At 47.7% G+C, this 27535-nt stretch overlaps 1 protein-coding gene across 1 annotated transcript; it reads left to right on the forward strand.

The window, feature by feature from the left end:
- Nucleotides 1-1560: 1560 nt before the first annotated feature.
- SPARC (secreted protein acidic and cysteine rich) lies at nucleotides 1561-27535 on the forward strand. The gene is made up of 10 exons (XM_001510504.6): nucleotides 1561-1665; nucleotides 13870-13939; nucleotides 16138-16200; nucleotides 16676-16760; nucleotides 18282-18403; nucleotides 18934-19054; nucleotides 21838-21971; nucleotides 22943-23091; nucleotides 25305-25453; nucleotides 26776-27535. The coding sequence occupies exons 2-10, from the start codon at nucleotides 13883-13885 to the stop codon at nucleotides 26802-26804; spliced, it is 909 nt and encodes a 302-aa protein (XP_001510554.1). The 5' UTR covers nucleotides 1561-1665; nucleotides 13870-13882; the 3' UTR covers nucleotides 26805-27535.

Here is a 27535-nt window from a genome sequence, read left to right on the forward strand (position 1 = left end):
AACTGGTCGCAGAGTAAAAGGGCTGGATCAGAGAACATGGTCGATCTGATCAATCAATCATTCTGTGGTATTTATTGAGCACTACTGTATGCAGAGCAGTACAGCAGAATTAACAGACACATCCGCTGTCCATAGAGATTCTGCCCCTCAATCATAGTCTTCAGGGCCTAACAATCTTTTTTCCTTCATTATTCTTCAGACCAACTGATAAGGAAGGCTGGTACTTTAAACTCATTCCACACAGAGGGAAACCAAGGTCCACAACAGTTAGATAACTTATCCAAAGTCTCAAAGGGATAAAGCTAGAATTAGATTTCAAAGACTTTTTGAGTCAAGCCGTTCCTCCTTATTAGTTTCCTTTTAGAATATGGGGAAAATGAAGCACAGACAGGGTAAGCTATTTTTCATGGTCCCAGAGCATGACAGAGGCAGAATAGCCATTGCCTCCTGACCTGAGCTTTAGGGGATCGTGCCTCTCATCAGCCTTTGAACACATATTTTTAGGGTCCAAAATGAGCCACATAACTCAGGGCTGTGTCTAATTAGGAAGTAACATTTCTAGGTAAGCAAATTACCTGTCTGGTTCTCTCTCTTCCTCAGTGGGTACCCTGTGTTGCTATGGTGCTGACACTATGTTTTTGAGGTATTTTGACCAGAGTGCTCAACCAGCTTGAACAGTCAGAGGAGAGAAAAGATCCTCTTTTGAGGACCAGTGGCATCTCTAAAGCCATTAGGATAAAGGGAACGTAATAATAATTACGGTATTTGTTAAGCATTTACTATGAACCAAGCACTGTACATACAACATATTCAGGTTGGACAGTCTCTATTCCACACGGGACTCAGAGTCGAAGTAGAGGGAGTAGTATTCAATACTCATTTTACAGACGAGGTAACTGAGGTACAGAGAAGTTAAGTGACTTGCTCCAAGTCACACAGCAGACAAATGGCAGGGCCCAGATTAGAACTCTGAACCCCTAACAGGGCCTTCCCCTTTCCATTAGGCCACGTTGCCCATTTGCACTGTGAAGGAGGTTGGCAATTGTCTAATTGAGCAGACTGCCAGAGCCTTAATCCTACACTATTCTCAAAGCCACTAAACACTCCTTAAAGTAATATAAAGTAAAAGGGCTTGCTATTTTTAAAGACAACTCAAACAATAAAAGCATTCCTGGTGGAAAATACCATCTATTCACTTGAGTGTCACTTCAGTTTCCAAAGGGCAGACCCTTCCCCAGTAGCATTTCAGAGAACTAGCACATTTGTGGCACAAATCCAGCATGCTTCAGAAGTCTGAAACTGGGGAGGTGGGCTTCAACCGTGGTCAATAGTCTGGGGTGATCCTGAAAGAGCTATTTTCCTCCCCATCTCTTGATTGCTCTGGTCTTTGCACTGTTGTGATTCTGTACAGTATGTAGGCAGGGCCTTCAGAATAGAAGCAGGGGTGGGAGGGCGGGAGAGGGAAGGAGGGGGGGACTGGTTAGGACAGCCCACCACAAAGGGAGAGACATGAGACAGACAGATTTGGAAAAAAAGAAAGGGAGGGGGGAGAGACCCAGCCCACTGGAGCAAGTGGTTTCCTGTTGCCTGCTTCTAAAGCCTTCAGATTCCTTCAGACTTTCAGACTGCCTGAAGCTTTGTCATCTCTGCTGCCCCAACCCAGAGGTATGGCTAAACCTTTCACATTTCTCTCTTTCCTTGTTTCTCCAGTGACTCATTATTCAGTATTGTTCAGTGGATTCATTCCTCTTTTCCAAACCTCTTCGAAGGTTGTTACGAAAGGCATAGAAAAAGCTATGAACTTTTCTCGCAGCAGACCGGGATGGGGAAATGTTGTTGCCTGAGTGAATAACCGCTGCTTTTTCACCTCTGGGTTCTCTCTCCTTTAACACTTCATCGTCACCTACAGACTTCATCCACTGTTGATCACCTGTCACATTTCTGATGACTGTCAGGATGATAGGTCATCTATATATTTCAGGGTTGCATTGGTCGGTTTCCTGGGTTCACAGACTGGATTCGACCTATTAATGCATTCACTGTTTTATTTAAAGAAAGACTCTGTGATTTTTGCTCTCTCCATGCATGTCAAAACCTTGAATCAGATTGATCTGACAGTTCAGTACTGGGGCCATTGATCTATTCTGCCCCCTTTCAGGAGAAAAAAAACTTTTTGGCAGTTTGCTCTGTCAACAGCTCTGCTTTGGAACCAAGCGGTTAATGCAAAACAAAGGGCTAGTTTCCCACAGAGAATAGCCCCTGAACAGTACATTTTTGTCTGACGGGCTTTTAAATCTCTTTGGGTGAGTTCACTCAAGTTTCCCTCTCTTCATCTTTCCAGTTTGACAAACGCTTTGGAAGGGACCAAGAAGTGTGGGGAAGGTGGAGAGACCAGAGGGTTGGAGGCTGTATTTTTTCAAGTGTATTATGGGCTTTAGAGAGCCATCTGATGTAGAAACAATCTGGGCTTCACCAAAAAGCGCATTAAAGCAAAACTTCATTTTCTTTAATCATATATTTCCGCATTAAAGAAAAACTTCATTTCAGTAAGGCGGTCACAAGCTCTAAGTGAAGAAAGTTAAGTTGAGAGAGGCTTGAATCTCTCCAAGATTGTCTTTTGACAAAAATCCAGGTGCCTTTAATGAGATTTCTTTTCGGGGGAACAAGAACCCTGCCTCCCTAAGCAACCATCGGCCTTAAGAGCAGAGTGAAAGCTGACCAGAGGAGCGCAAGCTGAAAACTGTGAGATAGCGTTCTCCAGAGAGGCAATTGGAAACGCAAGTCAGTAGCTGGGAAAGAGTTAAAACCAAGGTATTGTCTGCCACATCGGCAGAGACAGGGAGTTGGGGGGTGAGTTAGTGGTGGGGGGGGAGAGGAGGGAGCAATGGGAGGGCGGGGGCATCCACTTTTGAAACTTCGTCCAAGTCCCACCCACAGAAAAATCTCTCTTCTTACATGACTCAGCCCCATAGGAATGCATGTTCCCATGGCAACTCTTTCAGGACCCTTCTGAGGGAGATGGAGGGCTTTTTTCTTCCAGGCAGAGGCATGATCCGAGCAATGTTGTGCACATTTTCATTTTTCACAGAGCTTCTAGCAGTGGTACATCCCCAGTCCTGAACATGGCTTGCCTTTATGTGGGGCATTTGAAAGGAGTTTTGAGTGGCTTTTCCTCCCACTCTAATCCTTCCCCAATTTCTCTAACTTTCCCTAGCCTGCAACTCTGGTTTCTTCCCAGGAAGTTGCTATCATTGCTTCCTCTTCTATTGACAAGACAGTGGGAGGGTAAGGAGCTGGGTTGCTGGGTTAAAGAACAGGCCTTTAGATGTCTTCATGTGACCTTGGAGAAACTATACTACGGTATTACTGAAACCCTAGTTGGGCCCTTTATTTGCAAGAACCACTCTCATTGAAAATGAGTTAATAGTAAAGAGGTGGGGAGGAAGCCAGGACATCAAGGTAAGCAGAAAGGTCTTGTCTTTTAAACTCTTACATGGATTTTGATTTCTATACTATAATGTGGATTTTGGGGTATATAAAATATACAGGAGGAAACAATTGCAGCAGTGGCATTTTCTTCTGAAGTCCCTCCCTCCAATCCCTGCTGCCTGGGTTTCCACATGGCCAAAATCACAGCAGGAATATGTTTGTAGGTGACTCATTTGCCTTCCCACTGTCTCTGTGGTCTTGCCATTGGAAAACCAGTAGGAATTTTGGTCACTGCTCAGGCTTCTTGCAGTGCTTCTTTTGCCTAAAACCATCAGAAGCTTGCTAAATCGCTGTTCCTCCAGTGAGCCATCATTTTGATCACTTATTATTTTGCAGGGGGCCAATACGGAGCAGGAAGCCCGGCAGGAGCCAAGGGCATTCATGGGGCTAGTTTAGTGATCCTTGATGAATGGACAGAGCTGGTACTTCCTCCCACTGATACAGTGGTGCGAGGGTAGTTGAATACATGGGCGGATATGTTTGTATGGCGTTATGCAGGTAGAAAGTCCCATAGTCCAAAGTTTCTTCTCTATGTCCCTTTCTGTGACTTAGAGAAGAATGGTGAACATACCATCTGGAGATCATCTGGCTCACCTGGGACCGGTAATACCTGCCCAAGTTCAAGAAGGGAAATGGCCAAAATTAATTAGAAAAATAGGTCTCTGAGGCCCCTCTGAGAGAGGTGGAGAGACAGGAAATCAAGCCTGCGCTTTGCCCGATTTAAGAAAGCCACATAAGCAAAAGACCATTTCATCGTGTGCAAAACAAAAAAAATTCCGCAAAACAAAAAAAATTCAGTTAATAGAGTCTGATTGGTGTGGCCAGGAGTGGGACAGACAGGGCCAGGCTCTGCTGCTCCTAGATCTGTCTGTGCTAATCCTGTCCAGGACTGTTCATGACTAGCTGGCCCAGGGATGTCCGGAACATGGATACCTTTCCATTGGCTGAGAGCAGTCAAGTTCAGAATGGGGCTCTCCCTATAGCTTCTTTCCAGAAAAGCCCAAAATTCTGTCCCAGATCCCAGGAAGGGAGAGTTGATAAGTTGGACATTTCCATGGCCGCTTTCTAGGATTTCTGGCCGACCCCTTGATCTGCCGTTTGTCTTTCCCACCAGTTATAATAAGATGTTGCAAAGGGCAGACATAAACTATCATTGAAAAATAAACTTTTGCAGATGGTCCAAGGAATAGATGCCTAAGAGACCAAACAGCTGGAAAACTGACATCCCAGTTTCTTTGCCAGCTGGAAATAATGAGTCAGATTCTCCCCAAGGGCCTCGTTTAATAGATGGGGTGAATGGGGGAAAAGGGGTCCATAGACTAGACTCCTGAAGCTTACTGCATTAGTCATTGGGTATTTGAAAGAGGGAATGTGCCTCTCTTGGAGTCTAACTCTACAATCAGGGACGAATTTACACCCTGTTGGGAACATATCCCATTCTATTCATGAAGAAACTTCATCTGGTTCCAATTGGCAAATGCCATCTTCTAGCCATTGGGTGGCCCCTGCCTTCCAGCCCTCTCTTCCCTAATGGAAAAATTCTTATGAGAAATTGTAGCCAGGTGTAGAATATTGAGGTCAAGGAGGAGACCTGAATGCCCAATTCACCCATTCCAGCCCACCTCCCCTAGTCCTCAGAGATGGTTGGACAGTTGTTCTTAGTTCTTCTGTCGCCTGGATATTTCAAGGCTGCTGATCAAATGTTGGCCTCCAGAGGGAGGTCCATCCAGAGCAAACCGAGGCTCCTCCCCGTTGGGCTTCTCCTCCACCCAAATGAACGTGGCAGTGGGGAAGGGTTATGTAACCCCAGTCCAAGGCTTCAGCTGCACACCCAAACCCGCAGCCTGCTACCATTTTGTGGTGATGGGCTGGGCTTAAATCCTTCTAAGACTGGGCTCCCTTCCTGAACATATCAACCCCTCCCCTTCCAGACAGAAAACCCAGAAAATGGAAAGAATAGCATCCCCAAATGGGACAGGATAAATATAAGATAGTTTTACCAAGGTGACCAAATGAGACTGCTAGATTTATCTTGGTGATTTTTACCACAAAGAAACCTCTTACCAAGGGCAGATGAAATATCCAGCTGCTTCCGAGGAACAAAGACCAACACTTAAAAAAGAATGAAACTTCCCGGAGAGAACGTTATTCATGACTTCCTCCCTAAAGCGTCCCTCCCACCATGTCTGGAATGTCAGATGCCCTTGGCTGCTGCCTGTGTTATCTGTAAAGTGATAAACACATCGAGGTTTTCTCTGAAAATTGGGCCTGGCATCCAACTTGAACTTAGTCAGCTCCACCTTCCTGCCTGAAGCTGGGCTACGAGGAGCGCCTGGGATTTCTAGGCTTTTATCTTTTATCTTACCTTTTCACCGTCAGTTCGTTACACTGAGAGTTTCTGATGGTGGAGGTGGGTGAGAGAGAGTAAAAGAAGAGAATGACCTCTGAGGAGTTCTCAGGTCAGGGAGAACTAGTAGACACTATAGCAGAGCATAAAACCTGGGTTCCTCCCCTGCTCCCAATCTACGCCCCCTCCAACCATCCAAGAATATATGAGACATACGGGGAATTGTTGGCCCTAAGTTCCAGGGTGGGACAGAGAGCAGTACTCCAGTGAAAGAACAGGGAACAGGAGATATGAGGCCTATCTGGCACTTACAGGGACAGTAAGAATAACTGTGGTATTTTTTAAGCACTTACCATGTCCCATGCACCGTGCTAAGCGGTGGGGTAGGTTCCGGTTAATCAGATCAGACACACTTGCCATCTCACATTGGGCTGTCCTGCAAGGGGAGAGAGATCAGGCATTTAATATCCATTTTACAGATGAAGAAATTGAGGCCCAGAGAAGTTTAGGGATTTGCCGGAGTTATAACAGCAGACAAAATTTGGATCTGGATTAGAACCCAGGGCTCCTGACTCTTGAGTCTTGTGCTTTAACCACTAAGCCATACAATAGAACTGAAACACTCCCTGTCTCTAAGAGGGCTAACTAGGAAGACAGGAGACTTACATTGGGTCTGTGTCTGGCTCTCCCTCCAATTCACCCAGGTGGATTCTGGGCGTGGCCAACAGAGGGTTGCCTATCTCACTGAAACCAAAATTCCCCATTGGCCCTGGCCATGCCCATGACCGCTAAACAAGGAGCTCCCACCTAACAAAAGTCACCCTCTAAAGTAGCCCCTTCAGTTTCAAGCTCCTTGTGGCCAGGGAACGTCTTCCAACTCTGTTATATTATACTTTCCCAAGTGCTTAGTATAGCTCTCCGTACACTAAGTGCTCAATAAATACCATTGAGTGATTGATTGGTTGTACTGATTGGTATCATTTACCTGGAAACTTGTGTGAGCCAATGTAGTCTCAGAACCTCATCCAAGCTGAAGCGAGTAGCTAAGGAAGGATCTCCCAGCTAGGACAAACCAAGACAAGGGTAGCTCCCTGATGCAGCGTAGATGGACGGGAGGGGTTAAAATTCCCCTTGGACATTTCTGGTTCTTCAGGGGTTCGTTCCCGGACACTAACCAATTCTGCCAGGTTCCCAGTTGCCATGGGAGAGTCATAGTGCCACCGTCCTGGTAGAGAAAACAGGAGGTGCTGCAGGCCAACTTGGGGCCGGGCAACTTCCCCAACCTGGCAGAGAAGCCTGTCACGGTGTCCATTTTGGTGAAAGGGGCTGGACACGGTTCATTTGTTTTGACGTATTTATTTATTTGTTTTCCCAACTTGTTTTCCCACCTCAGGGACGAGACTTGTTTGCAAAGCTTGTTTGCTGGGAGAATCTGTTTGGGTCGCCTTTCCTTCCAAATAAAACAGTGGCAGTCGAACAGCTTGGCTCTCAGAGGGCAGTTCCCGGCTCCCAGCCCCCGGCGACCCTGCCCTTCAAAACCCACTGTTTCCAGGGAGTAGAGAAGAACTTGCATCCTAAGGGTGGCATTGGTTAAGCACGTACTATGTGCCGAGCAAGCGTCGTACCAAGCGCTAGGGCAGATATGGGTTAATCAGGTCAGACACTGTTCTCGTCCCTCATTGGACTAAGCTTGTCTAGGGATGATGTGGAAGCTGAGTTTGGGACAGGGACAGGCTTAGAAGGCCGTGTTATCCCATCACTTTCCCTGAATTAGCCTGGCAAACTTTCAGGGGGTCAAGGAGGGATTTAGGCCTCAGCCACGAGCAGTGTGAAAAATCATGTCCAAGGGCAGCTCGCGGGTTTGGGGCAACATAAGAGATGCCCTGTTGTGTCGGGGAAGGCAGTGGTGAGGGAAGCAGACGGGCAAGCTGGTACTTTTCCACCCCGGAATCATTCACAGGGAAGAATGAGTGACCTCAGCTCCAGGTCTTCGCATTCAGGGGTGGGTTTTCAGCAGCCTCCAGAGCAAATAAAGGCGAGAGGAAGGGACTTGATGTACTGAACGGGGAGGGGAGCACAGCGGCAGTACTGGCCTCCAGGACTGTGTGCATTAGACAGGGACCAAGCCAAAGGAAATACAGCACCGCCCTAGAGTCCCCGCTGCCCCTCAGCAGTTCCATCACTGAGATGGTGTTGTGGGCTGCAACACCACTGGGCTTTTCTTTAGATTCTTGCCCACCCTGGGAACCAGCAGCTCTTCATCTAAAACCCCGAGTCTCAGTTCTCTTATCAAACAATCAATGGTATTTATTGAGTGCTTACTGTGGGCAGAGTACCGTACTAAGCGGTTGGGAGAGGACAGTTCAGCAGAGTTGATAGACACATTCTCTGCCCACAACAAACTTAAAGTTTAGAGTCTTCTCGGGGTTGTGTTGTTGATGAACCCCACATTGATGTAAACAAAGGTAGCGAACGTGTGTCTCGACCCCTACACTATGTGGCAGGTACACAACTGTTTTTTCCCACATTGGAATACACAACTGTTTTTTCCCACATTGGACTCCATCTTAGCTGGGCAGATGCACATGATCATAAGTTCTATCCAAAGTGACTGTGAAAATGCATGTTATGGGAGAACAGAGTTTACTGTGTGTACAGCCATGAACCTTCTTGAAAACATTTGTATGAGGATTTTCATGTCATATACATGTTCCCTAACCAAGCATTTAGTACAGTACCTGAACACAGGTACTTAGCAGTTACTGTCATTGATGATCTCTCTGTTACCTGTAATTATTTTTAATGTCCATTTCGACTAAAAGTTCCTAACCACGTCTGCCAACTCTACTCTCCTAAGTGCTTAGTGCAGTGCTTTGCAAACAGTAAGCACTTAATAAATACCATTTATGGATTGATTGATCTTTGTAATATCTAGGCAGTAGGTCAGTGCTATTTGATCTGAATAGTTAAGAGTTCTGTCCAGTTATCTTTAGTGACCTAAAGTCTCTCTCTTTACACACTCCATAATTTTCTGGGCCGGGGCCTTTTGGTTTCCATTGCCCAGGGTTAACCAGCATTTCCCATCTGGAGAGAGGTGTGTGATATTGACCATGCTTGTGTAATACTGTGGTGATTATTCTGCCCTGTTATCTTGGGGTAGGCAAGAGTGTAAAGGGATATTGTAACCCTTGGTTTGTCCCCATGACATAGTAGTCCAGTGAGGTGGTCCCTTTCTTCCTGGAGTTTTACAGGCTCCTTGTGGTCTCCCTTTCAAAGACACTCACAGAGGATCAGTTCTCTGGGCAGCTCAGATCAAAGGGACAAGCAGGATCACTTTTAATATTAGGCAAAAGGAGCAGCTGCCTCGGACACAGCCCCTCCAGGGAGACCCTTCCCAGTCCACCACGGCTTCCTAAGCTGCCCCTAGTGCCATCACAAAGGCTCAGCTGCAGCATCCTGACAGCTTCACCACAAGTTTTATCTTCAAGGCATCAGTCTGAGAGCTAGAAGTAGCCTTGGCAGTGTTGGGGAGGGAAGCATCCCCAGAGACCGAGGTGCCCCCAAGTTTCAGGAGAGATTGGGAGGCAGGGGAGGGCAGGGCAAGGAGGTTTAATTTATATACTATATGGTCTTTAGAGGTCAATGTTAATTCAGAAACTATTGATTGAATAATAATAAACTAAGCCCACAGTTCATTAGGTGGTGATTCAAAGGCACACATGAGTCTTACTCTGTTTTCAGCCTAAATAGAGAGGTATGGGCTAGGGCCTAGGCATCTTCTCCCAACAGGAGAGTTCTGAGAGTCACCCCTAGCCACTGGGGAGTCTTTCTGGTTCCTTTCCCAAAGCCTGGAAGGAGAGTGGATTCAAGGTCCTGGTGGACCCAAGGCAGTGGAAACCAGAAACTTCCCAAACTTGTCTGACCTTAAGCAAGTCACTTAACTTCTCTGTGCCTCAGTTACATCATGTGTAAAATGGGGATTAAGACTGTGAACCTTATGGGGGGCCAGGGACTGTGTACAACTTGATTATCTTATATCTACCTCAGCATTTAGTACAGGGCCTGGCACAGAGTTAAAACGAATATCATTAAAAAAAGCCCTCCCCATCCTGGGACTAGATTTCTCCCTGAACCTGGACCCTCCCTTCTTGTGTTTTATTAGATGGAGGCAGGCAAAGGGGTAGAGTGGTAAAAAGCTGAGAAGGTGGGTTTACTGCTATATCTGCCATTGTGGGTTCCCAGAGGCCAGTCACATTATCTGTGTTAATCACCCATCTTAACCGAGCACTTAACCAATACCACTGAAAAAAAAAGGGACTGACAAACCGTAAGTAAAGATGACCAAGGCACCATATTTATTGAGCATTTACTGTTTGCAGAGCACCTATATTTGCCAGTCAGTCAATCTTGTTTATTGAGTGCTTACTGTGTGGAGAATACTGTAGTACATGCTTAGGAGAGTAAAATACAACAATATAATAAAAGAACCAAAACCCCTCAAACCACACAGGGGACTGGCCCACAAACATTGCCGAGCAGTGGCTATCCAACACAAAGTGAAATGGAGAGTTCCCCATTTCCTGGTTAATTAGATCACTGGAATTGGCCAACCTGAATCCTTCCAGCCCCAAAGTGAAGCAGCTTGGTTTAGTTGAAAGAGCACAGGCTTGGGAGCCAGAGCCAGAGGACATGGGTTCTAAACCCACCTCTGATATGTCTGCTGTGAGACCTTAGGCAAGCCACTTAACTTCTCTGTGCCTCAGTGAGCTCAACTGTAAAATGGGCATTACGACCGTGAGCTCCACGTGGGACACCTGATTACCTTGTATCTTACCCCGGTGCTTAGAACAATGCTTGGCACATAGTAGACCCTTAACAGATACCATAATTATTGTTATTATTAAAGTGGAAGTGTTTCCAGGATGCCCTGGTTTGGCAATGGTCAAATCTCTACTTAATGCTGCATAGACCCAACTGGGCAGGGAACGTGACTACCAACTCTGTTTTATTGTATTCTCCCAAATGCTTAATACAGTGCTCCACAAACGGTAAGCACTCAATAAGTACGATTGATTGATGGATTGATTAAATGAAAATGCCACCATTAGTCTATGGACTCTTTGCCTCCTTAGGACTCTGGGAGAATAATAATTACAGTATTTGTAAATAATTATGGGTATTAGAAGAAGTGTGGGACAGAGGTGGCAGGAGTTGGGGAGAGGTCTGGAAGTCCTAGCAGTGATTCAGGATTCAGAAGTTAACTTTCTGGGGTTAGAGGGAGTGGGGTAGTGGGAGGGGGAGAAGGAGAGGGAAAAAGGGGAGGGCCATTAGAGTGTAAGCTCCTTGAGGACAGGGAGCATGCCTTGTGCTTCTGCTCTGTTTTCCCAAGTGTTTAGTAAAGAACATTGCATTTGGTTGATGCTCATTAAACACCATCACATTTCCTATTCTTCCAAGCTTAGACACAAGGGATGTTGAAGGTAGCAGCAGCAGTGTCATTGGTAATTTCTTTAGAATATATAGTTGTCCTCTCCCAACTCCTGATCAATTGAGTTTCTCCACTTGCGATGGCCCAGTTTAGCCCCCAACCCTGACATCTTCTTCCAAAGCTGATTGCCAGGAGATGCAATTTCATTGAAAACGAAGAAACAGAGAGTCTATGAGTTGAATCCTGAACCTTGATTTTATATTCTGCATATTAAAGCTAGTAACTTTATTTACAGAACATTAATAGTACCACAAAGTTACAGCCTGATAGATGTCTGGTAGAGATAAAGGTCAATTAGCCGTTGTTTTAACTTCTTCTCCTTACTGTTGGACAAAATACTCAGTTTTTCAAACTGATCTCCCATCTCCACCAGAGCCTTCAAAAGGTTTAGATCAGATTAGTTGGCTTTCACTCCACTCCATGCTCCTCTACCTAACTGATTTCTTTTGCCAGAATTATAGCCTCTCCCCTTAGCAGGTAATTCAACCTTTATGATTGCCTGGGCCAGCAATGGTCACCTTAACCCCAGGTCCTTTAAGACACATTTCAAATGAATTTGCTTATATCCCCAGGAGAAGGATGTGTTTGCTAGGGTACTTAGCCTATTAAGGAAATAAATAAAATAGAGATTCAATACCTGTTCAACCCTCCTACTTAGACGGTGAACCCTGGTTGGGCCAGGGACTGCGTCCGTCCTTAATACCTTGCATCTACCCCAGCACTTAGTTCAGTGCTTAGCACTTAGTAAATACTTAACAAATGCCACATTTTTATTGACTAAATAGTGCTCTGACTTTCTCTTTCTAAGGTGTACCTCAGAAAACAAGAAATAAGGTTTGACTTAAGATAGGGTGACAGCATCTTACAGTTAGTAGAAGCAAAGGGAGATGAGAAAGCAATCATTCTTTCAGTCGTATTGATTGAACGCTTACTGTGTGCAGAGCACTGTACTAAGCACTTGGTAGAGTACCAAAGTAAACAGATTGGACACACATTCAGTCTGTTCCAGCAGAAGGAAGTTTATATTCACTTCAACTCTAGGCAAGGCCACAGCCAAAGCTACAGAAGAAGAGTGGTATCGTGGAGTAGTAGCACGGCTGTGACCCAGAATGCACTGCTCTTCTGTAGTTGTCATCATCCTGGCTAGTGCGTAGTGGCAGAGGAAGCCTGACAAGATGGGACATAATGAGTAGCAGCTGAACCTTCCCGAAACCCACTATAAACGGTGAGGTTCCCTTTAGGAAAAACAGAGTTGGGAATCTATTGTGTTCCCCCAGGCTAACAGCTCTCCCTGCCAGCTCAGTACCCTTCTTTCTACCTCCCTTGGGCTATGAAAATCCAAGTCTCCTGGAAGGAAAATCTAGCTGCCAGTCTAGCATTTGATTGACTGACTTCAAATGCATTCAGACAACCTATTCATTGACCAGTTTTCCTCGCTTTCTTTGCCCAAAGCCACACAAAAATGTTGTTTCAGTGAGGTCTCCTGACCTGGCAGGAGAATGGGAGTTGACTGGGGTTTTCCATCATTTACCTTCACGAACAAGCCCTCGGCTGTGCAAAAGCAGGAAAGTTACAGAAAACTTTGGCCCCAGGCAACGGGACCCCAAGAGATGGAAAAATGAAGCCGGTCCAACCCGAGGAGGAACAGTGGGAAACTGATGGACCTAAACCTATACCATCTGCACCCAAAATCTGTGAATGATTGGTGGCATAACCTGCTATGAAACATATTCTTTTTTAGCCAGCAGTTGGGGTGTATGTTCGGAGCGATGTCTTTTTTGCATTTTGAGGGACTGAGTGAATTCACCATATTTCACCCCAGAGATGGAATGGGAAGGCCTGCCAAGACATTTGATAGCCTGGGGGCTTGGTTTTCAGGAGGTCGAGAGACCAGTAGAGATGGAAGCTGGTGGGAGGGCCGTTGTTTCAAGGAGTCCATGGTCTCTGCTGCCAATGGAGCAATTGTTCAGTGTGAAAGACAGAAAAGTAGATGAAATGCAGTCTGGCTTGTCATCCAATATGGCATTTTTTTTTTCTGATTCGAGGCCTTTATTCCCTATGGAGAAAAAGAGGACAAAGAAACTGCAGTCACACGAGAGTTTCAAATTTAAGGCTTTCCAGGGAAGCATTGTTCATTGTTAGGATCTGTCTCTCAGTGTCTTCAATTTGCACAACCTTTCTTGGTCTCGTGAGCAGCTTTTGGTGAGGCGTCCATATTTGTAGGGGATGTGTGAAATGAGGAAAGTGGGTGTGGTTGAGAAAGAGTTAAGGGGATCTCCATGAACTGAAAGTTTCCAGCTGCTACTGGCTCTGATCCGCCATGTCTAGATCAATCAGTCAATGGTATTTACTGAGCACTTACTCTGTGCAGAGCACTGTATTACAGAGTACAGTATAGCAGAGTTGGTAAATAGCTCCCTACTTACAAGGAGCTTGCAGTCCAGAGGGGAGCGTAGTGAGCGACTGATCTCTTTACCCTTGCTTCGACTTCTCCAGCGATCTCAGTTTTCTGTCTCTCTCTCTCTCCCTTCTTTCTATCCCACAGGTTTTCCCCCAACATGAGGGCCTGGATTTTCTTCCTTCTCTGCCTCACAGGCAAAGCATTAGCAGCACCTGTAAGTATTGTATCTCCTCAGAACCTTCCCACCTTCTAACATAAGGGTGGCACTTTTTTGTCCATGGACTCTTTTCCCCTCAGAACCCCAGAACCCATTTCCCTAGGACTCTATGGGAATCCACGGTGGAGATGAGGGACTGTGTGGGGAAGCCAGTCCACTGTATTTATCTGAACTTTCAGTAGATTTTCTAGTCCCTTCAACTTTAAAAAAAAATGGTATTTCTTTAGTGCTTACTATTTTCCAGGCCCTGTACTAAGAGCTGGGATAGATAGAAGCTAATCAGGTTGGACACAGTCCATGTCCCTCCTGGGGTTCACAGTGTTAATCCTCATTTTTCAGACGAGGTAACTAATCTGAGAAGTGAAGTGACTTTCCTAAGATCACACAGAAAAGTGGCAGAGCTGGGATTAGATCCCAGGTCCTTCTGACTCTCAGGCCTCTGCTCTTTCCACTAGACCACACTGCTTCTCTCAACCCAATAATCAACTTCAACATAATAATCAATCAAGGGTATTAATTGAGCACTTACTGTGTGCAGAGCACTGTACTAAGGACCTGGGAGAGTATGATACAACAGAATTGGTAGACACATTCAATGACCACAACTGTTTATCGACAGTCGGCTTCTTGGTCAGCCATAGCCCTAAGAACCTTGCTCAGATATTTGAGGATTATCAGCACTGGGGTGGTTGTGATCTGGTCATTCTTCATCTTCAGCTACAATTGCTCCTCTGGTCTGGGATGCCATGAGCTCCATTCAGATGTATTTACCGAGCCCCTGCTGTGAGCTGAGGGAGAGCTCAGAAGAGTAGAATGGAAGTAAAAAGCATGCTCTCTGCCCTTGAGGGGCACAGTATGGAAAGATGAACCCCAAAATACCTTCAAGGGGGCTGCCCAAGAAACAGGCTCATACCTGAAGGCACAGACTGGGCCTCCAGCCCTGCGGGTGGCAAGTAGTCCCCAGCCCACGGGGGTGTCAGGTTTTGTGTCTCAGTCTTTGTGAAGTAGCTTGGCCATCGCTGTTCCTTCAGTTGGAAGAGAGGAAAGGGGAAGAGGAGAGAAGCAGCAGCATGACCTAGTGGATAAAACACAGGCCTGGGAGTAAGGGGGACCTGAATTCTAATCCCAGCTCCACCACTTATCTGCTATGTGACCTTGGGCATGTCACTTCTCTGGGCCTCAGTCCCCTCACGTGTAAAGTGGGTTTAAGACTGTGGGCCCCATGTAGGACAAGCACTGTGTCCAACCTGATTATCTGGTATTTACCCCCGTGCTTAGAAGAGTACCTGGCACTTAATAAATACCATAAAAAAAGGAGAAGGAAGCTTTAGCAGCTCTCTCCAGATGCAGAATCTGCAGAAGCTCTAAACCAACCAGTCCAGAAAACCTGATCTCAGAGAGCCAAGGGTGCACATGCCTGGTGCTGTGCTAGCAGACCCACCCTTTGCAGAGCTCACTTAGTCACTGGGCTCTCCTGGAGCTCCTGGAACAGCCCCCACTTCACAGGGAGGAACACGAGGGCTGGGTGAGGAAAGATAGGTGTCCCCGCAGGCGCTGCAGGAAAAGAATGAAGTGTGGGGCCCAGGCAGGGACTGCCAGGAAATGAACCTTCCCTACTTTGCCAGGGTTTCCCTTAAATCAGTATGCCAGCTCATTCTGTCCTGCTCACCCAATATGCAGGGTCACAGCCCCTTTCCTAGGCTCCCTCTCCCCAGACCTTCTCCCACTCCCCACATCACCCAGCTAAGAGAAAGCAGCTTTTACTTTAAGTAAAAACACCTGGATTTCCCCCTCAGTCATACCATGCTCTAAAAACTAAAGACCAGAAGAAGACAACAGACATTTTAGACTGAGCTCTCAGAAAGCAGGAACCGTATTTGGGGAATGTTACTTTGTTTAGTGTTCAGGGTAGAGTCACACCAGTGTGACCGCTTAGTTTCATTCATTCATTCAATCGTATTTATTGAGCACTTACTATGTGCAGAGCACTGTACTAAGCACTTGGAATGTACAATTTGGCAACAGATAGAGACAATCCCTGCCCAACAATGGGCGCATAGTTCAGGCAGGATTGGGGAGGAGGAGGGTGCATGAAGGACCTGAGAGAAAACAGTTCATGGGTTGGGCTATCATGGTTGGGGGAGGGGGTGGGTATGAGCATCAGTCTGATAACATTCCCCCCCTTTCCCCTTTAGCAGCAAGAGGCTTTGCCAGATGAGGCCGAAGTGGTTGAAGACCAGGCAGCTGAGGTAACAGAGGTACGGTTTTCACTTACACCTTCTTCTTTCTCTTTCCCTTGCTCCTCCCATCCACCCCCTGCCTCCTCTTTGGTTCCTCTGCAGTGAAGAGGAGCCAAAATGATGCCAGAAAGACCACATGTTCACAAGGTTGTATGAATGGGCATGCAGACCCTCCAAAGTGGGTTCCGCCATCCTCAAGGGTGGGCTCGTGGCCCCTCAGAATTGGCATAGAATCACACTCCACAATGGACCTTATCCCATGAGCCTCCTTGTGCAGACCACAGGAGAAATATCGGTGGACTGGAAATTAATTCCGACACTTTTCTTTGCCCGACCTACCACAAAATTATTTAGAAATTTCCCAGTTCCTCACTTTTCCCAGAGTTTACTTTCCCCGTTGCTCCACCCCGGGGTGTCTTTTCCCTACTAAAGGGGCTCTGAAGGCTGCCAGCCCCTCAGGCTTAGGCATAACGGAATTCTTGTTCCCTTCCAGGAGCCTGTGGGAGCCAACCCCGTCCAGGTGGAGGTTGGAGAGTTTGATGAACCAGCTGAAGAGACTGAGGATGTTGTAGCTGAAAGTAAGTGGCTCCTCCTCTGCCTGACCCTCTTCCCGTATAGGTCTAGTCAAGAATCTCAGGGGAGGACACAGGAAATAAACTCTCAGAGAATCTTTTCCGAATGGAAACTCTGGCAGGGGAGGGGAGTCTTGGCTGCTGTGAATTGTGGGTAAAAAGAGATGCTTTCCCTGGAGACCTCAGATTTTGAAGCTGGGAAAAATCCTTCAAGAGTAGCCTGGACAAGATGTTTTTAACTCCGGATATGGAGAAGCAGCCTTGCCATTGGACCCCAAGCTGTGGACCAGGAAGAAAGAAATGTACATAATAGGAAATAACATTCTCCATTCAGTCCCTCAGGGCTTTGCCGCCTCTATGACCAATCACTGCTCCTTCGCTTTCTATTCTATTGAGGAGCAGCATGGCCTAGTGGAAAGAGCACAGGCCTGGGAATCTGAGAACCTGGATTCTAATTCCATCTCCACCACTTTCCGGCAGTGTGACCTTGGGCAGGTCACTTAACCTATCTATGCCTCAGGTTTCTCATCTGTAAAATGGAGATTCAATCCCTTTTTTCCCTCCTACTTAGATTGGGAGCCCCATGTGGGACAGGAACTGTGTCTGGCCTGATTATCTTGTATTTATTCTGGTTCCTTAGAACAGTGCTGGAGACATAGTAAGTACTTAGCAAATATCACAATTATTCTTTTCTGACCTTTCTGATACAATAGTCTTCATCCAAGTGACTCCAGGCAGCCCCATTTTTTTTTGCAGGAATCAGGGAGAGAGTGACTAAGTGCCTTACCTAAAGTCAGCAATGGAACCATTGGGTAGCGAGACTTCACCTCACTCTTCCCTGAATCTCTCTGCTTCTCTTCTGAGCCCATTTTACAAAAGATCAGTGTAAAGCCTAGAGAGACTGAGCAATGTGCTCAGCTTGTAGTTATGGCATTTGGTAAGCTTTTACTATGTGTCGAGCACCATGCACAGCACTGGGGGAGGTACAAACATAAGAGATCAGAGTCCCAGATCAAACAAAAAGTCATCCTTTCTCCCATTCCCTGAAATTCTCTTCAATCCAGTTAGGCACTCTGGGTTAATTTTTAATGTATGAATCTGAAAGAAGGGAAATGGAAGGAGCAGAGACCTCAGAAAGGGCAGTTGTTTTCAATCCATCAATGATGTTCATTGAGCACTACTGTGTGCAGAGCACTGTATTAAGCTCTGGGTAGAGTACAATAAATTTGCTAACCATGGACTCTTCCCTCATTAAGCTTAGAGTCTAATTACTGTTTAGTTTTCTGGGAAAAGACAAAATGCTGTGCATCCTCCTCTGTCCTTTCCAACATTCTAGGTGACTTGAGACAACTGGGTTTCTGATTAAATAAATTCCTTAAGGTTGATGCCACCGACTCCTGAGCCCCAACACCAAGTGACTTTAAGTAGCTGCTTAGATGCTGCTAGTGTAACCCAAAAGGTGGGGGGGGGGAGTCTAGGGGTGCAAGACCCTCACAGAGCTAATGTTCCCTCCTCACTCCCTTCTAGATCCCTGCCAGAATCACCACTGCAAACATGGCAAAGTGTGCGAGCTGGACGAAAGCAACACCCCCATGTGTGTGTGCCAGGATCCCACCAGCTGCCCTACCCCCATGGGCGAGTTTGAAAAGGTAAAAGAGGTTTTGGGGGAGTGGGGAGGCAAGAAGAGATGATGGGGAGGGGTGTTAATGCTATGGCCTGTCTAAAAATAATATTTTGGATCACTCATCTATGGAACAAGAGGCAGGTCCTGGTTTGGGGTCTAGAGTACTGCTTGGCTCTGACAAAGAGCAGTAATCGCTGTTGGGGAAATTATTTGGGGTGGGTGAGTTCTCAGATAGATAAGTCCCAGAAAGAAATCCCAGAGTAGGTTGTGGCTCAGCCCCTGGAACAAGTAGAAGGAATCCATTGCTATTAGAAGACCAGGGTTCTTGTCCTGGCTCCGCCTCTGACAGGCTGTGTGATTATGGGCAAATCCTTTAACCTTTCTGTGCCTTTGTTTCCCCACCCATCCACTGGAGCAAATGATATCTGCCTCTCGCTTCTCTGGGTGGGATGAGAATAAAAATGAGATCATCTATGTGGAAGAGCTCTGAAAATTAAGACTTATGGATGCCAAGAATTGTTATTCCTCAAGTGAATTCCTTCCCTTTCTCTATAGGTGTGCAGCAATGACAACAAGACTTTTGACTCATCTTGCCACTTCTTTGCCACAAAGTGCACCCTGGAGGGCACCAAGAAGGGTCACAAACTCCACCTGGACTACATTGGGCCCTGCAAATGTAAGTGTCCCTTGTTCCTCCAGTTTCTACCCCCTGTGAGCAGAAACTGCTCTGAAGAATTCTGAAGAAGCTTCTGCACTCAATAAATACCGCTAATTGGTATTTATGGAACGCCTACTCTGTGCTGCTCTGTATTAAGCACTCGGTAGATACGATCCCTATCCTCAAGAAGCTTACAATCCAGTGCAGGAGACAGACATTAAAATATATTACAGACAGGAGAGTCTGCAGAGTATAAATCGGTGTACATAAGTGTTGCAGGGCCCTAGGTGGGCTATCGAAGAGCTTGGGCAACGCAGAGACTAGAGATGTGAGCAAAGGGTCAAAGGCAAGAGAGATGAGATCGAAGCACAGTTGATAGAGCAAGTATATTTAAGAACAGGAAAGTTGGAAAGGGCGCTTTGTCCTCCCCCCAGGAATACATCCGCCAACCAAACAGTTGTCTATCCTGGTCCAGGAATAATAATATTAATATTAATAATGGTATTTATTGGTTTTATGGTATTTAAGTGCTTACTATTTGTCAAAAACACTGTTCTAAGCACTGGACACTGGATATTTTATAAGTACTTACTATGTGCCAGACACTAAACAGTGGGGTGGAAGGAAGGTGCCGCAGGCTTCCCAGGTCACCCTGGGTACAGTTAACCGCCTCACCCCCAGGAAGTTCTTCTTCACACCTGACTTAGCCCTCTTCTGTGTCAGTGCAGAGAGGATCTGTGGTTGAGCCCCAGCAGGCCAGGAGGCAGGCAAAGCAACAATGGGGAGGCAACCTCTGATTCCCGCTTCCTGCGGGGGCAGAGCCACGAGTAACAGCCGCACATGCTCGGCTGCTGAGAATCCAGCTGGCTCAGCCATCTCAGTGCTCAGGCTAGCCACTCCTCATCTGAACGGCCAAGCCCAGACCTGCCCCGACTCCGGCTGCCTGGGATAATGGCCTCATTGTACAGCTGGAGTGCTTTGGCCCTCACCTACTCAGGTGCGAGTCAAGGAGCTAGCAGGGGGCTGGGGAGAGGGAAACAAAGCCCCTCCTATAACTCATTCCTGCCCATGCCCGGAGAGGCATCTCTGACTCTAATAAACATGGAATGTGATTGGGCCCTGTGCAGAGAGTGCTTGGCTGGGGGCACTCCTGGGCTTCCCCTGCCAGCAGGGTGCCATAAAAGACTTTTGGGAATTTTCCTCTGCTGCTCTGGGGTGATTTTGTGGAATTCCATCTCTGTGTCTGCAGGCTGGGATATCCTGGGGTAAGGAGGGCCCTTATCCGAGACCCGAGTCCACAGATCATGCCTCCATTCAGGGTTTACCACTGTCATTTTGGAGGCTGAGTTCAAACCGTAGCCATGATAGGATCAATCATTTAGGCAGGTCTGTATCTAAACCAGCTCAGTCAGGCTTTGCCCATTCTATTTTCAAGCCCTTCAGGGAAAGAGTCTGTTCCTCAAGAAACTGAGCCACCCTGAAATCTGATCATAGCAGAACCACTGAGTTTCATCTCTATAGAAACACGTTTTCCAGTTTATTCTGAGAAGACTGTGGTTTTAATGCGTGTGTTTGTACTCTTTCCAAAATGCTGGTTGTAAACAGGGTGGCCTGGAGAATGTTTTCTTGGTTATTCTTTCACTGGAGCTTTCCTGTGTGATCCCCTGCTGCTCAAACAGCTCTTCAGAGTTGCAGCAGCAAAAGGCTAAACCAAAAATAGAAGGCCAAGCTGGGATCTGAGTGGGAGGACAGGAAGCAGAGAACAGCAAACAAGAGCAACCTAAGAGAAGGTTTCACTGCTGCAGATCTTAGTCTGCCCCAATACCTACCTTAGACTGAATATCAAGTCAGTCTAAAAAACGGGGTGGTCGAGCCGACTAGTGGAAAGAGCATAGGGGAGGGAGTCGGGGGCGCTGGGTTCTAATCCCAGCTCTGCTACTGTTCTGCTATGTGACTTTGGACAAATCACAGCCTCAATTTCCTCAAGTGTAAAATGGTCATCTCCCCCTCCACCCTCCTTGTGCTTAGACTGTGCGCTCCATGTGGGGCAGGGATTGTGCCCTATATGATTATCCTGTATCTACCCCAGTGCTGGGCATATAGTAAGCATCTAACAAATACCAGAAAATTTATTGTCATTTATTAAGACTGTGGGAGAAGTCTAATAACTGGGTTATATGAAGAACACAGTGGCTCTCTGTTCTCTGTCTCGACAGGCGTCTAAGGCAGGTGAAATGAGCTTTGGTTTCCGCAGGACTATTTCGGTTTGGTTATAAGCAAATACAGCCTGACCACAAAGCTGTTGGACCGTTGGTTGGATGACAGAGGGAAGTGGTGGATTCTCCCTCCCCAGAGAGGAGATTCACCTCTGTCTGGGGAGGGTGGAAATGCCATCTTGGCTGGAGGCAGGGCTATGGACTAAGGAGTTCTGGAAGTTCTTTCCAGCTTAAGAGGTCAAAGGTAACTTCACATGTGTACCCTGGAAGGCCACAGCTGAATGTCTGTGGCGTGTGATGTTAGAGGAGGGAGAAAGGTGGTGTGCGGGGAGGGCAGAGGTGTGGGGGTGAAGATGAGTCCAGGTCAGTCACTCAGTTTACAAAGATTCCAGGCCACTTCCTTCCCATCAGGTCGTGGATAGAGGGCTGGGTCTGATGCTACTGGGGGGGCGAAGTAGGGGGTTCTTCTCCTTGCCCTCCATTTAGCAGTCCACAGTGATGTGGGCGATGAAATGGACAAGGCAAGTGGAGGGCTGGGGCAAAGAGAGCAGGTCTGGGGCTGACGGCTTTGTTGTTGGATTGTAGACATTGCTCCTTGCCTGGACTCCGAACTGACCGAGTTCCCCCTGAGGATGCGAGACTGGCTTAAGAACGTCATGGTCACCCTGTACGAGCGTGATGAGGGCAACAACCTCCTGACCGAGAAGCAGAAACTCCGAGTGAGTGGGAATGCTCCAGGCCTCACAGCGGCCAGGGACACACGCCCTAGAGAATTACCACTCCAGGCCTCATATCAGCCAGGGATGCACATCCCAGGGGATGAACACTCCAGGCCTCACAGCAGCCAGGGGCACCCACCCCAGGGAAAGAACTCTCCAGGCCTCACAGAGGCCAGGGACACATACCCCAGGGAATATTACAGACCAGATAGCAACAAGAGACACACACCCCACGGAATGCTCTAGGCTTCACAGAGTCCAGGGACATACACCCCAGGGAATGCTCCAGGCCTCACAGTTTCCAAGGACACATACCCCAGGGAACCAATGCTTCAGGCCTCAAAGTGACCAGGGACACACACCACAGGGAATGCTCCAGGTCACACAGCAGTCAGGATACACACCCCAGGGAATGCTTCTGGTAAGACAGTGGCCAGGGGACATGCACCCCGGGGGCAGGCAGCATATAGGGACAACCCCCTTCAGGAAACGCTTCGGGTTAGACAGCATTCAGGAACACACATCTAGGGGAACCTGGGACCTCCCACAGCGAAATCCCCAGGTCACTCCGTCACACTCATGCCACGGCCCACACAGGGACGTGAATTTCAGATTAAGCAATTGCTGAGCTCTCTGGTTCCTATCACCACAGTGAGTATGAAGCCTGGGCCTACAGGGGTGAGGCCAGGGTTACCGTGCTGTGTCCCCAGGGCTGTGATGCCCAAGTGAACAGCCTCACCCCAGCAGACCCTCTCTTGTAGTAGTAGTAATAGTATTTATTAAGCACTTACCAGGGGCAGTTCCCAGTACTAAGTGCTGGAGGAGAAATCACAGTTGGGAATTAGACATGATATCTTGTGTCTTCACCTTCCTCAACACCCCCGCCCCACAGATCCACCCAAAAAGCTATCACTGCCCCTGGATCTTGGCCCACAGCCTCGGCAGAGCCAACACTGAGCTTGCCTCCACAGGTAAAGAAGATCCATGAGAACGAGAAGCGCCTGGAAGCCGGCGATCACACTGTGGAGTTGCTGGCCCGTGACTTTGAGAAGAACTACAACATGTACATCTTCCCCGTGCACTGGCAGTTCGGCCAGTTGGACCAGCACCCCATTGATGGGTGGGTCACCGCCCCTGTGGAAGGTCTTGAGCCAAGGAACTGGGGGGCTTCTGACCACTAGTCTGTCAGTCGGTCAGTCATTCGACAGCCCACTGGGAGTAGAGTCCTGCCTAAGGCTCTGTGGGGAGGGACACTGGTAGGATGGGCTCTAACCCCTTCTCTCGGGCAGCATTCAGTTCAGGAGGCGTGGCAGGACTGAGACATATGACCACTGACTGTTCACCTTCATGGGTCTTTCCTCTATAGGATGGAAGGGCATGTGTCCCCCACCCCTCTGGTCCTGGAGGGATTTAGGATGGGTTGACAGAGGCCCAGACCAGGAAGGAACTATAAGTAGGGATTGGAGGAGGGGTCAGGGCAAGTTGTTTGGCCCAGCCAAGCAGGCCTTGCTAACCACCACTCCTCAGTTCACCATTCCCGACACCTGGATCTCGGCCAGGTGGTGGAGAGGGTGATGGGGGAGGTGATACAGCTCGGACAGAGACAGGAAGGAACCGTCCGTCCTGGAGAAAGGATGCCAAGCCTGGGAGGTGGGGAGTGATAAGAATCAGTAATTATCCAGAGGAAGACTGCATTCTGGTGACGCTGATGGAAACTAAAAATAACCCCTGGAGCATTAAGATGTAGGAAGAGGGGCTAGGACCTGCTGGGGTAGAAGAGTGTGGGGGCACACCAGGCTGGGACAGCCACCTATGGAAATGGCTTATTCCAGAAATTTCTCCAACCCCATCAGGCCCCAGAGGGCCTTAGGGGCCACATCTCCCCCTCCCTTCCCCACATGCTTGCCTCATCCCTCCATTTCCTTTTAAAACCAGATGAACAGTGTTTAAACTAGTCCTTTCCGTGTTTGATGCCCTCCTTTTCCCCCTTTGAGATACCCTCCTGTTCCAGGTGTAGAAGAGTCCCTGAAGACATTAGGAGGCTTCTTGAGGCATGAAACTGGGGAACAGACGAGGCCAGCAGGAAACTAGGACATAGGGGAATGAGGGTATAAAGAGCAGCTCTTCTCTAAGGTCAGAGTGGATGGAAGTGGTCCAAGTGAGTAAGCCTTAAAGGGAGGGCTTTGGGGAGCCATACAGTGAACAGCTGGGAGCCAGGAGGGGGAAGGGAAATGACTCCAGCTGCCGCAGAGGAGGAGATGGAAACATTTGGAAGAGGAGTGAGAGGCCATACCCTCTCCCTCCTCCAATTGGAAAAGATTTCTGCCCTCCTGGCCTGGATGGCTTCTCTCCAGGACATTTTCCACCCCGACTGGGGGCCCAAGAGCCTGGGGAGCCTCCACACAGTTCAGTAGTAATAATAGTAATAGTAGTAGTGATGATATTTATTAAGTACTTTCTGCAGGCTGAGCACTGTACTAACTGCAGGGAAAGAATTTGTGGGTGAGAATTAGACTCAATCTCTAACCCTCAAGGGGCTCACGGACCCAGAACCCTCTTAGGCCTATGACTGGGGAAGATCTGGCTGAGTCAAAGAGAGAAGCAGCGAGCCTGTAATCAGAAATGCGGTCACAGTTGAGTGTGGGGTCCAGGCCTCCTGGTAGTGGGTGAAGGAAGAGACTTGGCAGTTGTCAGTTCTTCAGGGCTGGGGCTCATGATCTTGTGAGACAGTCCTTTTGCTTCTCCTTTTCCTCTTCCCATCCCCCCCTCTTCCTTCTCTTCCTCCTCTTCATTTTATTCTTCCTCCTCTTCCTTTTTCTCCATCCCTACCTCCTCCTCCACCTTTGCCTCTTCTCTACTGCCTGTTTCTTCCTCCTCCTCCTATTCTTCCTCTTCCTCTTCCCTCATCTGGACTGGAGACAGAAAAATCCCAACTGGCCCTTGTGCTTGTACGATCAGAGGCTTCGTGGGAGTGAAGTTTGTTGCTTTGGTTTGGGGATTTGCTGAGAATTGCCATCACCCCCTGGTCCCCCATGGCCATGGATAATTAAGAGTTGGATGGAAATAGAGGCACTCCCCTTCCCCCAATTTTCTCCTTCCCCTTCACCTGAAATTGTACAGCTGGTCAGGGCCAGGAACATAGTCTGGATGATGCCAGGGGGAGAGAGAGAGAAAGGGAGAGGGCCGGGGTAGGTGTAGACTGGCTCCCCCAGCGGAGCCTCTCCCCATCCACCCTACCAGCAGGGAACTCTCACCATCCTCTCAGTCTCTGCTCTGTGCAGTGACTGGGGAGGAGCCTCCAGGGGTGCCTAAGCCTCTCCCTGTCTCTTCCAGGTACCTGTCCCACACGGAGCTGGCCCCCCTGCGCGCCCCTCTCATCCCCATGGAGCACTGCACCACCCGCTTCTTCGAAGCCTGCGACCTTGATAACGACAAGTACATTGCCCTGGACGAGTGGGCCGGCTGCTTCGGCATCAAGGAGAGTGAGTATCAGCTCCCTGAATCCCTTCCCTCTGTCCCGGCATGACCAGGATCAGAGGAGGCCCTGATCTTACAGGCATGAAGAAATGGGGCTACTCAGGCTGGAGCAGAACAGAGCTGCAGCCCAAGGCCAGGCAGAGCCCCTCTGTTCAGGGTACCAGCTGGAACCTACAGCCAGGGTTTGGCGGTGGCACCCCCTGGGCTTTTCAGACCACCTGCGGGGAGCTGTTCACCCTGAGACACCTCAGGACCTTAAGTTTAGTGGCCTAGTGGCTAGAGCATGAGCCAGCGAGTCAGAAGGACCTGGATTCTAATCCTGGATACCCCACTTGTCTGCTGTTTGACCTTAGGCAAGTCACTTCACTTCTCTGTGCCTCAGTTACCTCATCTGTATAATGCTGTGAGTCCTATGTGGGACAGGGTCTGTGATTAGTGTGTCTCTACACCAGTGCCTAGTAAAGTGCTTGGTACATAGTAAGTGCTTAACAAATACCAAAAAAAAGCCAACCAACAAACAAAATTCAGAAGCTTTCCTTCAGGTTTCCTTGGGGTTTTTTTTTGTTTTGTTTTTAATGTTTATGAAGCACTTACTATGTGCCAGGCACTGTTCTAAGTGCTAGGGTAGATACAAACTAATCAGGTTGGACACAGTCCACATTCCACATGGGGTTCACAGTTTTAATCCCCATTTTACAGATGAGGCAACTGAGACACAGAGAAGTTAAATGATTTTCCCAAGGTCATACAGCAGACAAGGGGCAGAGCGGAATTAGAACCCAGGTCCTTCTGATGTTCTGCTCTCACTGAGCTCATTCATGCCTCAGTGGGGGTCAGTCTGGTTTCCCATTCTTGTTGGATCTACTAGCAAGCAAGTTCCTCAGTCAGAAAACATCTGTCTGACCAGCTCCCTCTTGCCCACCCTGTGCCAGCCAGCTAACTTGAGCGAGGGGCCGGGCAGAGCAGTGGCAGAAGCCACCACCCATTTGTGTGGCTCTGGCAGGTCACTTATCCCTTCTAAATCAATTTATTGATCGATATTTATTGGGTGCTTATTGTGTGAAGATCACTGTACTAAGTGTGTGGGAAAGTACAACACAATAGAGTTGGTAGACCCAATCCCTGCCTTCAAGGAGCTTATCAATTGTACTTACTGTGTGCAGAGCACTGTACTAAGTGCCCGGGAAAGTACAATACAATAGCATTGGTAGATATAATTCAGATCCTCCCTACGACAAAGAATGGTTGGGTTGTAACAGAATAAGATGCCTTGGAGTGAAAACTCAAAGGATGATTAATACCGTTTCTCTCTTTCCTTGCTTTACAGAGGATATCGACAAGGACCTTGTGATCTAAGTCAGCAGTTTCCTTCTCTGGGGCCAAATGGCTTATCCTCTTACCTCCCAACCTCCTGTTTCCTTTGATTTCTAACATGTTTGTTTCGTTGGGTTACCCCCGTCTCCCGGGAAGAAGGTGCTAATATAGATCTAACCATACACGTATATTAACGGTGCTAAAAGAAACCAGAAGCAAAGACATTGTTAGTAGCCCAATCACCCTGGTAGCGGGCCACACACTCCCCTGTTTTGCTCTGGGTCTTTCTAAACACCCCTTGTTTGATTGGCAGCCTATGCACAATTATCCCAGTCCCTGTTTCAAAACAGCTCTCTCCATTCCCCTTCCTCCCCCTTCTGTCTCAACCTTTAGAATCTGTTTTTTGGGGGTTTTTTGTTTTTACTAATTACTAACATCCTCATTTTTGCAGATATTTAAGTTTAGGGGCTTGGCTCTGAGGTGGAATAATGGCCTATTTCAAGATGGCAGTGGCAGGAAAAGAGAAAGATCGAGTGGGAGGATGGAGGAACTGAGTTACAAAGAACAGTGGTGCTATGGATCTTACTAGAGTGAAGAGAAAGAAAGACCAGTGGAAGAGAATTAGAAAATCCAGAATGCAAGTCTGTATTGCCCAGGGTTTTGAGTGGAAAACAATATGGCAAGACCCAAAAGAGAAAAAGACTATTTTTAAGGTGAAGAAACTGTCATGTAAAACCCCTATAAAAATAAACTTTTAAAAATGCTACAGGCTA

The sequence above is a fragment of the Ornithorhynchus anatinus genome, chromosome X1 (assembly GCF_004115215.2).
Source record: "Ornithorhynchus anatinus isolate Pmale09 chromosome X1, mOrnAna1.pri.v4, whole genome shotgun sequence".
Classification (NCBI taxonomy): Eukaryota; Metazoa; Chordata; class Mammalia; order Monotremata; family Ornithorhynchidae; genus Ornithorhynchus; species Ornithorhynchus anatinus.